Below are 13997 nucleotides of genomic sequence, written 5' to 3' on the forward strand. Positions count from 1 at the left end.
TAAAAGACAAGGTTTTAATACTTCATAAAAATGTACAAAAATATCCCAGTCAGAAGGGGTGTACCACAGAATGAGTCACTGGATGGAAACAGGCTGCAAATAAAACAGAACATAAAAAAAATAGGATGGTTTAATTCAGAAGAACAATTCGATTCCCCCACCCGCTATGGAGATAATGGTTTATGATGTTGACAAAATTAAATTTAATTGTTCAAAGAAAATTGGGTGGCACATTCTGTTACGGGTTCTTAAGGCAACTCCTCAAAAAGAAAAGGAAAAAAAAAAGTGAAATTTACATCTGGAGTCTTAAAACACTCGGCCAACAGGCCGGCATGTTCTCCAACGGAGATCATCCTTATTTTGTACAGAGAGCAGCTGTTTAAACTCGTGGAACGTGGAAAGATTCCCTGCTTGAAACTAAAAATTAGGCATGTCACATTTTATTGTAAACGGGTTTGGTTATAAGGTGTTCTTATTGATCATCGTCCAGTTGCTCCAAGAGGGTCCTTCTCCGCTTTTCTAACTCCCCTTCACTTAATTCACTTCCAGATGTGTCCCAATTACCCTGCAAAAGTCATAAATACCTTTAAAGGAAGGTGGAGCTGAAAAATGACAGAATACATGACAGCAGACTCCTTAAAACATTCAATATCTGATGTGGAACAGAAACAAAATTATCCATGCAGGTCAGTGATGTCGGGACAGATCGCCGGTTGAGCGGTGGCAGGATCCGCCATGTTATGATCCCTTCAGGTGCCACTTTCACACCACATTTCCCATTCCCCACCCTTGAATCGTACTCGTGGGGGATCACAAGATGCCAGCTCCAGCTTCCAATCAAACAGCAATTAAAAGGTATGGATTCCAGTGGGGAGGGGGACCCACACAGGCTTCCTAACGGGGGAAACTCCACTACGAGTCTGTGTGCAAGGCCACAGCTAAGTCATCGCATTAGTTGGGAGGTGAACATGCGCAACGCCATATTGATGCAAAGCGTAAGCTGGCGTTCTGGACACAGTAAGGGGGTTTCTCCCTTAGTTGAGGTAGAATGAGCTATATCGTCTTCTTCTGGACCAACAGTGAGGACTGGCAGGTGAACAATTGTGTAATATATCTCAGAACATCATTTTAAAGTAAAATAGCCAAGAAAAAAAATTGTAAAAAAATAAAAATCACCTACGGGTGCAAGTTTGACAAAAAATAGTTTCCAACCATGTAGTGTAATGACCAGAAGAGAACCAACGTTACACTGCCAGCTGGGACGTATTTACAATGGTTATTCCACGTACGGGCTGTAAAACCACCACACAATACAGAAACACATTCCCTCTACCAAGCGCCACTTACAGAGTCCTTCCCTCCTCTTCTTTTGGGGGATTTCTGTTTTGATTCTGTTTTTTGCCTGGAACGTTCCTTGTCGTTCTCTTTGTCCCTTTCTCGTTCCCGTTCTCTGTCTCTTTCTTTCTTGTCTCTTTCTCTGTCTCTCTCTCCGTCGGTGTCCGGAGAATTCTGGAAAGAGACCCCAAAACACAGAGAAAAAGGACAAAGTTGAGAAAATAAAACTGCATGACTATCCTAAATTAATACAACCAGGGGATTCCCGTACAGAGAAATACACTACTAGTAGGGAGCAGGAGCCTGTTCATGGTTCACACCAAGCACAGAATATACTTCAAGCCTAATCCAACAGGTTTCCTGTCTCCTGAACAACACTTTCTGGTTTGTTATCAGACCGCTAAGTCTGGGCCTTTATTGTGAGCGGACTGAAGATTGAGCAGGTATCAGGATAAACATTCCCAATCCCAGTACACTGCCACTGCTTATATACCGGGTGCCAACACAGCACTCCCGTCGTGGTAGATGGAACCAAACTGGTCATTCTCCCAGCAAGGAGCTTCCTACAATCCCATAAAACTAACATCCCAGAATCACACTTACAGACTTGTGCCTCCTCTTCTTGCTCTTCTTCTTGTGCTTTTTTGTCTTTTTATTATAGCTTTTTTCTGAAAAAATAAAGAGAAAGCGTGTGAGAAAGAAAATCCTGCTGAGGACTAATTCTGTTACCTTCACTGGAGGAAACAACCTGATTGTAATACAATTTAAATGATCTTAAGAGACAAAACTGTAAAGTTAGAGTGTGGCCCTTACAATAATATATATAATACAGTCAGAATATTGAAACCAAGGGAACACAAATTAATTCTAACAACTTTGGGAAACTTTGCAGAGCTGGTTATTATAAAATGATCTTTATAAACAGAAGAGATCAGATTTTTAATTTACCAGATTCTCCACTAGAGGAATGTTCAGAGCCTGATCGAGAGTCTGATCGCTGCCTTTTCTTTTTCGTGTGGTTGTCGTCCTCTTCCTCAGACTCCGACCCCTAAAACACAAAACCATTAAGTGAACCTTTCAAAATGAGGAAACTGAATATAAATAATCTACATCAAAACAGTCCCTGCAGAATAAAGTACATTAACTACTCTCTGGACAGATAGGACTTTTGTTTTGGCAGCATACTGGCATATATCTGTTTTACAGGCTTTAGATAGGGAAAATTAGCAAAAATATGAATAAACTTGACAATGATTTTTACCAAAATTACTTTGTTAAATTTTGGGATAAATTACTATTGTTGCCTTAATTAACCAGACTAGTTCTCCTGAGGTGTAGGAATAACAAATATGTGTTTGTATAGGGTCTGGTCTAATAATCATGCCCAGAAACACAGATATATTATGTAGTTTTAGAAGCATTTTTTATTTGACATTATATTGCAATTGCACAGAAAAGCAAATCATTCACCTGCACAAATACTTCGTGCAGAGTAAGAGGGGGGGGGGCTAGGAACTGGTGAACAAAAATAAATAATGGCATCAGTTTTGGATCACATCAACTCTGCATGACACTCCTGAAATGCTTGATATTTTGGGGAGCTGTAAAGGCTAGGGAAGGAGACTAACATTTTCTAAGCATTTATTTAATTTTAGATTTTAGGGAGGCCCTGTCAGGGTAGACACACGATCTCCCCGTATATCCGCAGCATTAGATTATTTGAAATAATGCTAGCTGATCTGCCAGGGAGCTTAGATCGCCATGATCAATGATCTATAACTGCAGATCTAAAGGGGATACACATCTTTCTGGTACCAGCGTAAAGCTTGGGATATAATCTGGTCCAAATGCACCAAACTGCCGTTACACAGTGGTCAATATAAAGGTGTCACCAGCTGCCTGTCTACCATGAAGGCAGAGTGCAGAGCCTTGTTACAAAATACTGGCTGCTGACTGGTGGTAGATCGGTGTTCAGGAACCAAAGTTTTGCATTAAATACTCTCATCTGCAAGTACTTTCTTGAATGAGGTGCTAAACCAGAGTTTGTACTGTACAATAACTTATCCAACAATGACATTTCATAAAATCCTTACAATAAGCTTAGCTTTTAATCAGCTGACTTCCCATCTCACAAACGTTAGAAATGCAAGGAATACTTGAAGTACACCCGCCACGTACATGGAGCCTATTTGTGCACTGAACCAATGTTCATAGTACGGCAGCCTCACCCCCCACTGGCTGCCTCCACTCCTAGCGATTCATAGAAAGCATTCACACATCTTGGTTCATCCCATTAGTTGCTGCCTCCACTGTGTATTGGAGACGGGTGCACTTTAAACATGTATTTGTTAAACATTTGAACAAGTTTAGCAGATTAGTACCCACCGAACGCGAGCGAGACCTCTTACGATGGTGTTTTTTAGACTTCTTAGAGTGTTTCTTGTTTTTCGAATGATGATGTTGACATTCATGCTTTAGGAAACAAGCGCCAGCATTGTTACATAGTTAGTAAGGGTGTAAACAACAAAACTAAATTAACATGTTCATCACGTTTTACATTTCCTAAACTGTTTGTGTGAAAATAAAAGAACGCTTACAAGAGTACTAAGTAAATACAGTACGACTGCTGTGACGTTTAAGGTTCTATAGGAATCTGATGGAGTTTTCCCCAAATAAGGGAATCTTTAGTCAAATCCTTTTCTCGGAGGACGTATGAGCCATGTTTCACCCCCAGGAGACACAGATTACTCTTCCCTATAACCCCTGGTCCTCATCAGTTACTCACAACTAGCCCAGAAAGAGGGCAACACATTCCCAGGTGGGTCAGTGTGTGTCCTGGTCAGACACAAGTGATCTAATGGTAAATACACAAAAGGCCCTTTTCTCCTTCAGCAGATCAGACACATAAGACTGTTGGGATCGCTCAAATACTTGTTGAAAATCTGGTTCAACAAACTCCATCACATACCGGCCGAGGACCAAACACCCCGGTGACGTGTGAGGTCAGCACAGAGATGGGGCAGTTATAAGGAGCAGGAGTCTATTCTTATTGCCTGCCGAGGGGGAAACTTACTCACCCCATTAAAAGGAGACAAAAGGTGATTTCATATAGAAGCAGCACTAATGGTAGGAAGAACTGTTCATTTAGAAAACTACTATTTTTAATTAAAAATAAGGCAATTGACAGTTAAATGCATGCAATGACTCTGCATACATCATAGGTCTGAGACAAGAAGAGTTACCTCAAGCGCATGGACGAAATCTTTAAATATCCTCCTGCGCTCAGATTCCAGTGTGATATCTTCAAATGCTGGCTCCTTGAGGAACCTCTCCCGCACCTTAAGAGAAAACAAGAAACTCATGTGATCAAATATAAAACGAGAAGATTTAAAAACCAAATTTCTCCCTCTTTCTTTCATAGAGCGCTGTAAATGTGCACTTGTGCAGCCTTCAGATCTTTCTTAAGGAATTTGTGTAGAACTCAAAAGCTGATCAGTTGTGCAGCCGAAGAACAGCCACCAGGGGGCAGCCATCTACAACAGCCTAGAGAGGAAGTGGATTCAGCAGCAGCACATGACGTCCACCAATCAATGCTCCTTACAAAGTCAAAAACCCTGTTAAGATGTAAATTTTCCCCCACCACGTGGACAGAATGGTTGCTAGGTAGATTTTACAATACAATGCACACAGGTATGGTGTACACACAGTACACCAATTAGAATGTAACCGTGCTAAAAAGCTATATAGTTTTATACAGTAGTAAGGTAAAATCATGGCACCGTAAAAAGCATCGGTGGCCAGGCCGCCTCTCCCAGCACTTGCTACATGGGTCGATTTAATGTCTGGCGCTATGTCGGGGTTAATAGATGAATGCTGGCACAGTGCAGTCTCGTATAAATAACTAAATGTTTAAAACTACAATAAATATATAACATACTTAAATTCACTTTGGTTGTCCAAGGCGAATCTGGCAGGTCCCTGTGGTATTTTCGCTGCTTTACCTACTCCCAAGTGCTGGTAATAATAAAATGGTAACACAGGGAGCCCACACAGTAACTGTGTAGGAATCACCTAAACACTGCAGGGACAAGTAGAAGAGGAGGGAATGATGCGAGTTCTCTGTACAGCGCTGCTGAATTAGTGGCGCTATATAATTAACTGGTGATGATGATGAAGGTGTTCAGAGATATTTGGGCTGCTGAAGTTCATTTCCCTATGTAGGGATCAGGGAGCAGCAATGCCGGAGTCCCTTCTGGCAGCACCAGAGGGATACTTATAAAGTACAGCATAATTTTTAGATGTACCCGTCAGCCTATACTACATGGAGGCAGCCATAGTACAGGCTCATTCAATGTTCCTAAGAATGCAACATCTCAGTTCACTAGGAACTATAGACCTGGTGCCTCCCACCTCGTACCTTGTCAGGTCACCTTGTGAATTACCTAAACTTGCTGATTTTTCACTGAAATCATAAGATCATAAAACAGCTGCGTCCACTGTAGACAGGCTATAGATTAAGTCAATGACAGAAGCTGGAATTGCAGGATAATGCAAAATAGCAGCACAACAAAACAATGAATTACCTCTTCCCAGACAGAGTCCATTTCAATAGGGGGCGCCGCTTGCTTTAACATGCTCTTGAAAGCAGATTCCTTCCTTTTCATTTTACGCGCCTCTTCCTTTTCCCGTTCTCGCTCCCGAGCTTCTGCTTTCTCTAAAAGCTGTAAGATAAGGAATCAAAGCAGAAGGATATTCTGAGATGTAGATCTACAAAGCATTATAAAAATTATAGTTCAGCTTCAAACTACCTTTCAGTCCATTTAAATAAAATATAAATAAAAGTGAAAATAAAAGTAGTAAATATGTCTATAAATAGCTATTAATAGGGTATGGCAGGTGCACCACCTGGAAGACATCACAAGTATTCTTCACTACTGCCCAAATATATTCCACAACATATTGTCAGCCTGGCTACTCCTACAAGGCTCCTGATATCACCCCATGATTGTTATGGTGCATCAGCCCTAATATGATCTTAAATGAATATGATTCTGACAATGGAACAGCCAATCGCCGCCTCTAGTTTCCCCCCACAAACAATCCTACCTACCCCTTACCTATCATTCCCCTGGGAGGTTACGTGTCATTTAAATTTACTTGTGTTTATTTTCAGATTTGTTGTTTTTTTTTCTGGGATTACCATCTGTTAAATTGGTGAACCTCACTGCCGGGACTATGGTACCATAGAGTCAAGATTACCAATTAATGTTAATGTTATGGAACCAAGAGGGTCTTGAACGGACTAGTCAAAGCACAGCCTCTTCTGGGAGGAGAACCAGTAAAAATGCCACAGCTGGCATATATCAATCACCAGGAAGGAATGCACCGTGACCTCTCTGGCGATGGGACAACAAAGGAATAATGCGCTGTGTGAACTAAACGGTCCAGCAATCTGCAAAATGCATTTTGGGGATGGAGAACTCAGAAGCAGACTCTCAGCCGGAATGCTTTACATCCTGAGTAATGCCATCATCATACTGAAGCTTTCTACAGATAGTTGAGAAATGCACCAACCAGTGGCTGACATCGCATCTCGTTTGGGTCCCTTGTCCTTGAGCAAAAATGGTTTACTTTGTGGTACAAAGGCTATTCCATGGAATTTCCAACTTCTTTACCCATTTCCTGATATTACCAAGGGTTCTCAAAAAGATAAAGAGGGAAGGGATTTTAAGATATTCTTGAGTCACTGGTTTTGCCAAGAGAATTGTGGAACATGGATGATCTAAAAATGATAAAAGGTCTGTCATGTCGTCTCCCCCAAGACGCTACCTGTTAAGTCAAGGACCTTAATGGCGTGGCTTTTGAAGCAATGATTCTTAAACCTAAAAAGGTTTTTCTGACAATGTGGCATGGCTTCAAACCAGGTTTTAGCAAAGAACTACCATAGAGCATATAAGATCTACATATCTTCCTTGTGAACAGTAGGGATTTCTTTGTCTTTTAAATTATCTAGATTACGTCATTTCTTCCAGTGGGGTCTGGACAATGGTTTGAGGTTTAGTTCCTTTAAGGTTTCTTTCAAAGACAACTGGCACTGGTCTCAACGTTATGCAAACTTTTTGTATATCCACCCTCCATATATTCCTCACATTGCTCCATGGGACCTTAGTCTAGTCTTGGCTGCTCTACAACATCCTCCATTAGAACCTTTAGAAACAGATTCCAGAAAACTCAATCTGTAAAACAGTTTCTTTTTTGGTAATATTTCCACAGCGAGAAGAGCCTCATATGGAGATCTGCAAGATAGAGCCTGTAAGTAGAATTTTTCATGAAGGCCCGGCTTTGTTATGAATATAGCCCTGTTATCAACCTAAACCAGTGTCAAAATTCCACCTAAATCAAGATAAAGTTATCACGAAGTTAAGTTAGTAACAACCTTCCAATGTGAACAATTCTTTCCTTTTAGACACCGCCAGATTCAGCTGTATCTGTTGCATTAAGTTTATTATACTGCTGTGAGATTCTTGAAACTGGGTAGGAGAGAAGACTCTAGCTGCCCCCGATGTGGTGCGGATCCAGCTGATTTCTGGCACCTCTTTTGGTCCTGTCTAGGAGCCGGGCGGTTCTGGGCTCCAGTATGGTCATGTATCCAGGCGACAGGGATTGGGATCCCCTTCGTGTCCCCGAAGATATGCCTCTTTGGGCTCTCTATCTTTTCTTGGGCAATCCTCCCAGTATGTCAGATATTTACTGACCACGGCCAAGGTTATTATAGCTAGAAAGTGGATGGCCCCTGAAGACCCCACTTTTGGGGTTTGGGTTGCCCTAGTTAATGACACAGTCGGCCATGAGCATCACTCACAAGGCCAGGAATTCCATGCTGAAGTACATAGTCCTGGTGGATTAAGGAAGATATTCATTGTCCTCTCCATCTGAAGATTCAAACTATGGTCCCACGTAAGCATCCGGGTCCGGAGTTCTCTCCTTAGTGCTGTACATGTTCTGTTTGTTATTTGCACACTTTTCTTCATGGGTCCAGATGTATGTGGCGGTGCTATTATGTGTATTGCAGTTACATATGCCCCCAGTTTATTATATGCCCATTTCAGTGATGTGTTATGCTGCCTCACTGTTCTCCATCATCTGTATTAGTTGCGTTTTTTTACATTTGGGAAGTTACTGTAGTGTTGTATTATGGGAAGGTGGTTTTTCCTCGTTTGAATTTTTCTTGGGGGGGGACACAACGTCGCAGTGTCCACCAATGGCAGGAAAGAGAAAAAGGGTTTTTTGTAGTTATGTTAAAGCCTTTTTTCAAAGACCGTGGGAGCCCACCCGTTTTACACTCTTTGTTTGTCTATTGTTGGACGACAATGTCCCCTTTTTGGTTTCTCTCTCGCTCTTTACCTCTCACTCCCTCCTGCACATGGGCAGAGTTCAAAAAGAAACAACAGACTTGGTCCTGGCCCGGAAATATAGAGGTGGAGGAGCTCCGACTACAGCGAGAACTTCTTAAACTGCCCAATCAGCTGCAAGCACCTCTATACCACATAGTTCCAGTGCCCCCAATGGACTTTGAGAAATGGATTTAACGCAAGTACAAAAAAGTGTACATTACTATCGCCTGTTAAAAGACACGACAACAAAAATCCAGGAGGAATACCACCCGGCTAGGATTGCTATAAAAACAACAAAATACATTAAATATTGTTGGGCAGGAAAGAGAGATCTCTGTGTAACAGCAGATCAGACTGTTCTCAGATTGGCTTCTGTCTTGTGGGTCTGTGTTAGAAATATAACATTCTCTGCAGAATGGGGATACAGAGGAAAGAGGAGCAGAGACATTTTGAATACTTTTAAAGTGCCTAAGTCCTAAAGGAGCCTCCACACCCCATGGTTCACTCTCCTCCAGTGGATTGAGAAAAAGGGATTTAACAAGTATAAAACTGCCATTTTGGTGGAAAGGAAATTCACCAGAACAGATCCCATCATCAGATCTCAGATCTCTCGTTTCATTGAATAATACACAAGTGTAAAAAGCTCTAAAATAACGTGCTAATAATAGCTGTATAAACAGTGAATTCGGATGTCACCACTTCAGGATTATTGGGAAAACTTGGTGTATTATACAGAATAATAGTTCCCTTACTGTAAATTTTGGCTCTTGTGTCATTACAACCAGCTAAACAGAAATGACAAAGCATGACGGATGTTGTTAGCCAAGTATTATCCACGTCATTATATCATGTATTACTGAGCTGAACAGAACACATTTAATACACAGTAATGTCAAATACTGACTGATCCTGTAAAGGATATGTTCACTTTTAATAAACCCTGTGACATACATTACCCTCATCTATCCTACTTATATAATGTAATAAAGTAGTCCCCACCCTATGGTGCCTGGGAAAATGTCTTAAGCTGGTGCAGTATATAGGAGGGGGCGATAGACTGGGATATATTACAGCAAGGAGGAGCTGAATTGACGAGCACGTATTTGAAAGAACGAGTGTGTGTGTGGTAATGAAGAGTGAACATATACATCAAGTTAGCAACAATCTACATGACTACAGCGTGTGTTTCCCCCCCAGTTATGCTCAGGAAATCTAATTTCCTGTATTCTGGTTCTTAGCTGAAGCTGGGTTTTAAGCTTTCGGCGCGGTCTCTACCACGGCCGAGCTTTTCAAAATTGTTTTGCATGCAAACGCCTCAAAATTGCACCAGACTGTTCAATCATCAATTCCAGGCTGACAATTGTAAATGGTTTGATTAATGTGCATATGTAAATCAGACACACAGCATGCAAGCTTGGAATTGGGAATAAGCTGCACTGTATATTGGCTGAAACGTTCTGCACAGACATTAAACTGGTCAAGTTGGTCTGTTTAACAAGTAATTGAAACAGTCACACAACTACTACTCAAGAACATTCAATATGCACAAGTATTATCAAGGTGTGGAAACTAATATATGAAGTGAACGCCTCCAAAGACTCTGTGTGTGTGTGTGTGTGTGTGTGTGTAAGTAAGGTTTTACAGAACGGAGCGATGGGAATGAAAAGGAATGTGCAACATTAAGGAATTTCTTCAAAATATGGAAACGTAAACAAGAACAGCATATATTCAGTCAATAGACAATTATAATGAGATAGACATATTAAAATTATTAGCAGATCTCAGCAGTTAGAGATTGTAACTTACACTGTTGAATGCAAGTTTGATATTCCCAGCGTCTAACGTAGTGGCCCTTTTTGTTGAACTGATGACTGTAACAAAGTCTTCAAATGTTGTACGAAGCTCAACTACAAATCCTTTATCCTGGGAGACAAAATATTAACAACTATAAACTGTTTATATCGAAAACATTTAAAAAAAAAAAACAGAAAAAAAAACCAAACAAACCACCCCCCTGAAATGTCCCCAATCTGCCCCCCCCACACCCGGATTATACAACATAAAATATACAGACACAAACCTACCCTTAATATATCTTTTATGATCTTTTTCTCATCATGATATCGAGCCTTGAGACCCTCCACATAAAATTTAAAGAGATCTAGTGCCGTTGAACCTGTAACAGATAATACACATAATTTAACTTTGCCAGACCCCCAAATAATTGGGCACCAAGGATGCCAAAAACATCTTTCTAATGTAAATTGTAAAACCCTTCTGCATACATCATTTACCATATACAGAGCAAATATTTTCCTATATGTGCTTTTGAAGTAGCAAATTTCTGCTGCTTACAACAGCTCAGAAACATTTTTTTGGAGCAGTTTAAGTTTTGTTTTTTAATCCGCTTGGGAAATGCAGCTTTGACTCATCGATGGCTTATTACAGCGTGTGTGCTGCAAGCGGAGGCTTATTACAGCGTGTGTGCTGCAAGCGGAGGCTTATTACAGCGTGTGTGCTGCAAGCGGAGGCTTATTACAGCGTGTGTGCTGCAAGCGGAGGCTTATTACAGCGTGTGTGCTGCAAGCGGAGGCTTATTACAGCGTGTGTGCTGCAAGCGGAGGCTTATTACAGCGTGTGTGCTGCAAGCGGAGGCTTATTACAGCGTGTGTGGGATTTGAAATAACGGCATATATTCGATGCTTTTTACAGACACAAAAAACAGTTTCCAAAAAAACAAAAACACACTATTTAAGATAACTATTCTAAGGGGGGGTATTCAATTGACGGCGGGACCGCCGAAAATCCCGCGCTCAAAAACTATTACCGTTAATACGGTAATGTCTCGCTGAATATCAGCTCGTAGCCCCCTGAGCTGCGAGCTGAAATCCAGAGAGTAAGTTACCGTATTTATGGTTTTTCTGCACAGGATTACCGTAATAACGGTAATCCTGCGCGGACCACGGGATTTTTGGCAATCCCGCCGACAATTGAATAGCCCCCTAAATGTGTGATATAAACTCCTTGGTTTATGAAACAAAGAAAGAACACAAACATCTTATTGAAGCTTTTCAATAAGAAAGAACAAAACAATCAGAGCGCAGTCAGGGGGGATGTGCAGGGTACCCAATAGATTCACCGAAAATGATCTAACTTAAATATAAAAGTCCAGTTTTCTCTTTTAGCCTATAGGGCACAATGGTAGCATAGGGACATCCCAAAGATTCCTCTACAGATGGGCACTATCACACAGCTGTAGTGTGCAGCACGTTCCAACCAAAACTGGCATCCTTGACCGCAAAACATTAAACCTATAGATCATAAATGTCTGCACAGAGGACCCTCAGCCAAGCACCGTGCTGCCCACAAAGTGTTCACTGATCTGATAGAACGTGTCTCCACATTGTAAGGATCAGATTTCCCTGCACCAATGTAAGCTTCCCAAAACACCAAAGTGATCCATCTGTTTAGAAGCTGGCCAATCTCTTGTGGGCACCACCTGATCCAAAGGGTCATCTGATCATGTTTTGCTAAACTCACCTAATCATCACCTATCATATTGACATAAACCTGCAAAGCCCCAATAACATATAATAAATCAGAAGATACAGCGTAGACCGATTCATTCACACCATTACATCATTAAAGCCAGTCATGGTAATCCCTGATGGTGAATGGACCCTGAGTTAGCAGATCCTTCCTTAGAGAAAGTGCTTTAGCAACTCCGGTGCTGCCACCACCAGCACTTGGACTTTTCTTTTTCAGAACATGAGGCAGCTTCGCCACCAGTGGGAACAGATAAATCAGATGAAAATCCAATGGGACCATCATGAAGACACATCTGCAGATCCCTCATCCTTGAGCAGGACCACTCATTTTGGACGATGTCTGGCTGGTCCAAACTCTGTTGAAAGCCATCTAGGCAGCACAGTGGCCTTGTGGTTAGCACTTGTGCTTCGCAGCACTGGGGTCATGAGTTTGATTCCCGACCATGGCCTTATCTGTGTGGAGTTTGTATGTTTTCCCTGTGTTTGCGTGGGTTTCCTCCGGGTGCTCTGGTTTCCTCCCACACTCCAAAAAAACATACTGGTAGGTTAATTGTCTGCTATCAAAAATTGAGCCTAGTCTCTCTCTCTCTCTGTATGTATATGTCTATGTGTGTGTCTATATTAGGGAATTTAGACTATAAGCTCCAATGGGGCAGGGACTGATGTGAGCGAGTTCTCTGTACAGCGCTGCGGAATTAGTGGCGCTATATAAATAAATGATGATGATGATCTAGGTTGAGGGAACTCTCCCGTAAGTGCAGGGCCTGCTTGGAGAGATAATCAGCCTCCCATCTGTCCACCCTGGTATAATACACTGCGGATATTGCTGCAACATTTTGTCCTGCCCAGTGCATAATCCTGCTCGTCTCCGTCATTCCCAGGGAACTGATGGTTGATGTACTCCACTGTGGTGCCACTGTCAGACAGAATCCTGATTTTAGGTTGTGCCCCAAAGAAGTGTCCATGAACTAGTTTAGCAGGGCACTTAGTTCTAGAACATTAATAGGATGTTTTGCTTCCGCTGGGGACCATGGACGCTGAAACACTTTACAAAGAATCTATCTTGTCACCTGGAAAACACATTATCAGCTCTCTAGTGTCAAAAAGCAATCCCAAAAACACCAGCCTCCCAGATGGGACTGCATTGGATTTCTGGCGATTGATAATCCAGCCACCGGCCTCCAGAGTATGTGTCACAACTTGGTAACATTTCCGAGTTGGGGGACTTGGCCATGATTATCCTTTTATGTAGACAATCGCCACACTGTGGACCTCAAGAAATCAGCCATAACCTTAGTGATCCCCCATGAAGCCAGGTGGTGTCCTGGCAGCGGGGCGTCCCCGGTCATTATCTACAGCAGTCCTATAAAGCAGGAAGGAGCTGGTGGCAAAGGTGAAGGTTTGGAGGACCGCTTGTGGCCCATCACCAAAGTATACGCAGCATATTGAACAGACTAACAACCACCAGGTAACAAAACCTTCAAAACAGAAGTAAAATGTCATGATAAAAACAAACAACATATCGCACAGGATTACCTGGCTGACCCAGCATGTTGGCAAAGCGTATATCAGAACTGACGGTAGGATATAACTCCATCCAGGAAGACATGGAATGCAACTGACCATGTTCATGCAACTCATCCAGAAATATCTGAAAAACACAATAAAATTCATCATACCGTTACATGCATTTAAACAAACAAAGATATTGTAAATATAT

General features: G+C 41.7%; 1 protein-coding gene across 4 annotated transcripts in view; it reads right to left on the bottom strand.

The window, feature by feature from the left end:
• PRPF40A (pre-mRNA processing factor 40A) overlaps window positions 1-13997 on the bottom strand; it is a 25888-nt gene continuing 11891 nt past the window's right edge. For all 4 annotated transcript variants that reach the window (XM_075180890.1, XM_075180892.1, XM_075180893.1 and 1 more), the window contains 10 exons: window positions 13814-13928; window positions 10814-10905; window positions 10536-10652; window positions 5919-6056; window positions 4578-4673; window positions 3721-3807; window positions 2284-2383; window positions 1939-2003; window positions 1348-1509; window positions 1-565 (listed from right to left, as the gene is read on the bottom strand). In XM_075180890.1, coding sequence (XP_075036991.1) covers window positions 473-565; window positions 1348-1509; window positions 1939-2003; window positions 2284-2383; window positions 3721-3807; window positions 4578-4673; window positions 5919-6056; window positions 10536-10652; window positions 10814-10905; window positions 13814-13928 — 1065 coding nt within the window. In that variant the 3' untranslated portion in view covers window positions 1-472. The remainder of the gene's footprint in view (window positions 566-1347; window positions 1510-1938; window positions 2004-2283; window positions 2384-3720; window positions 3808-4577; window positions 4674-5918; window positions 6057-10535; window positions 10653-10813; window positions 10906-13813; window positions 13929-13997) is intronic.

This window comes from Mixophyes fleayi, chromosome 7, assembly GCF_038048845.1.
Source record: "Mixophyes fleayi isolate aMixFle1 chromosome 7, aMixFle1.hap1, whole genome shotgun sequence".
Classification (NCBI taxonomy): domain Eukaryota; kingdom Metazoa; phylum Chordata; class Amphibia; order Anura; family Limnodynastidae; genus Mixophyes; species Mixophyes fleayi.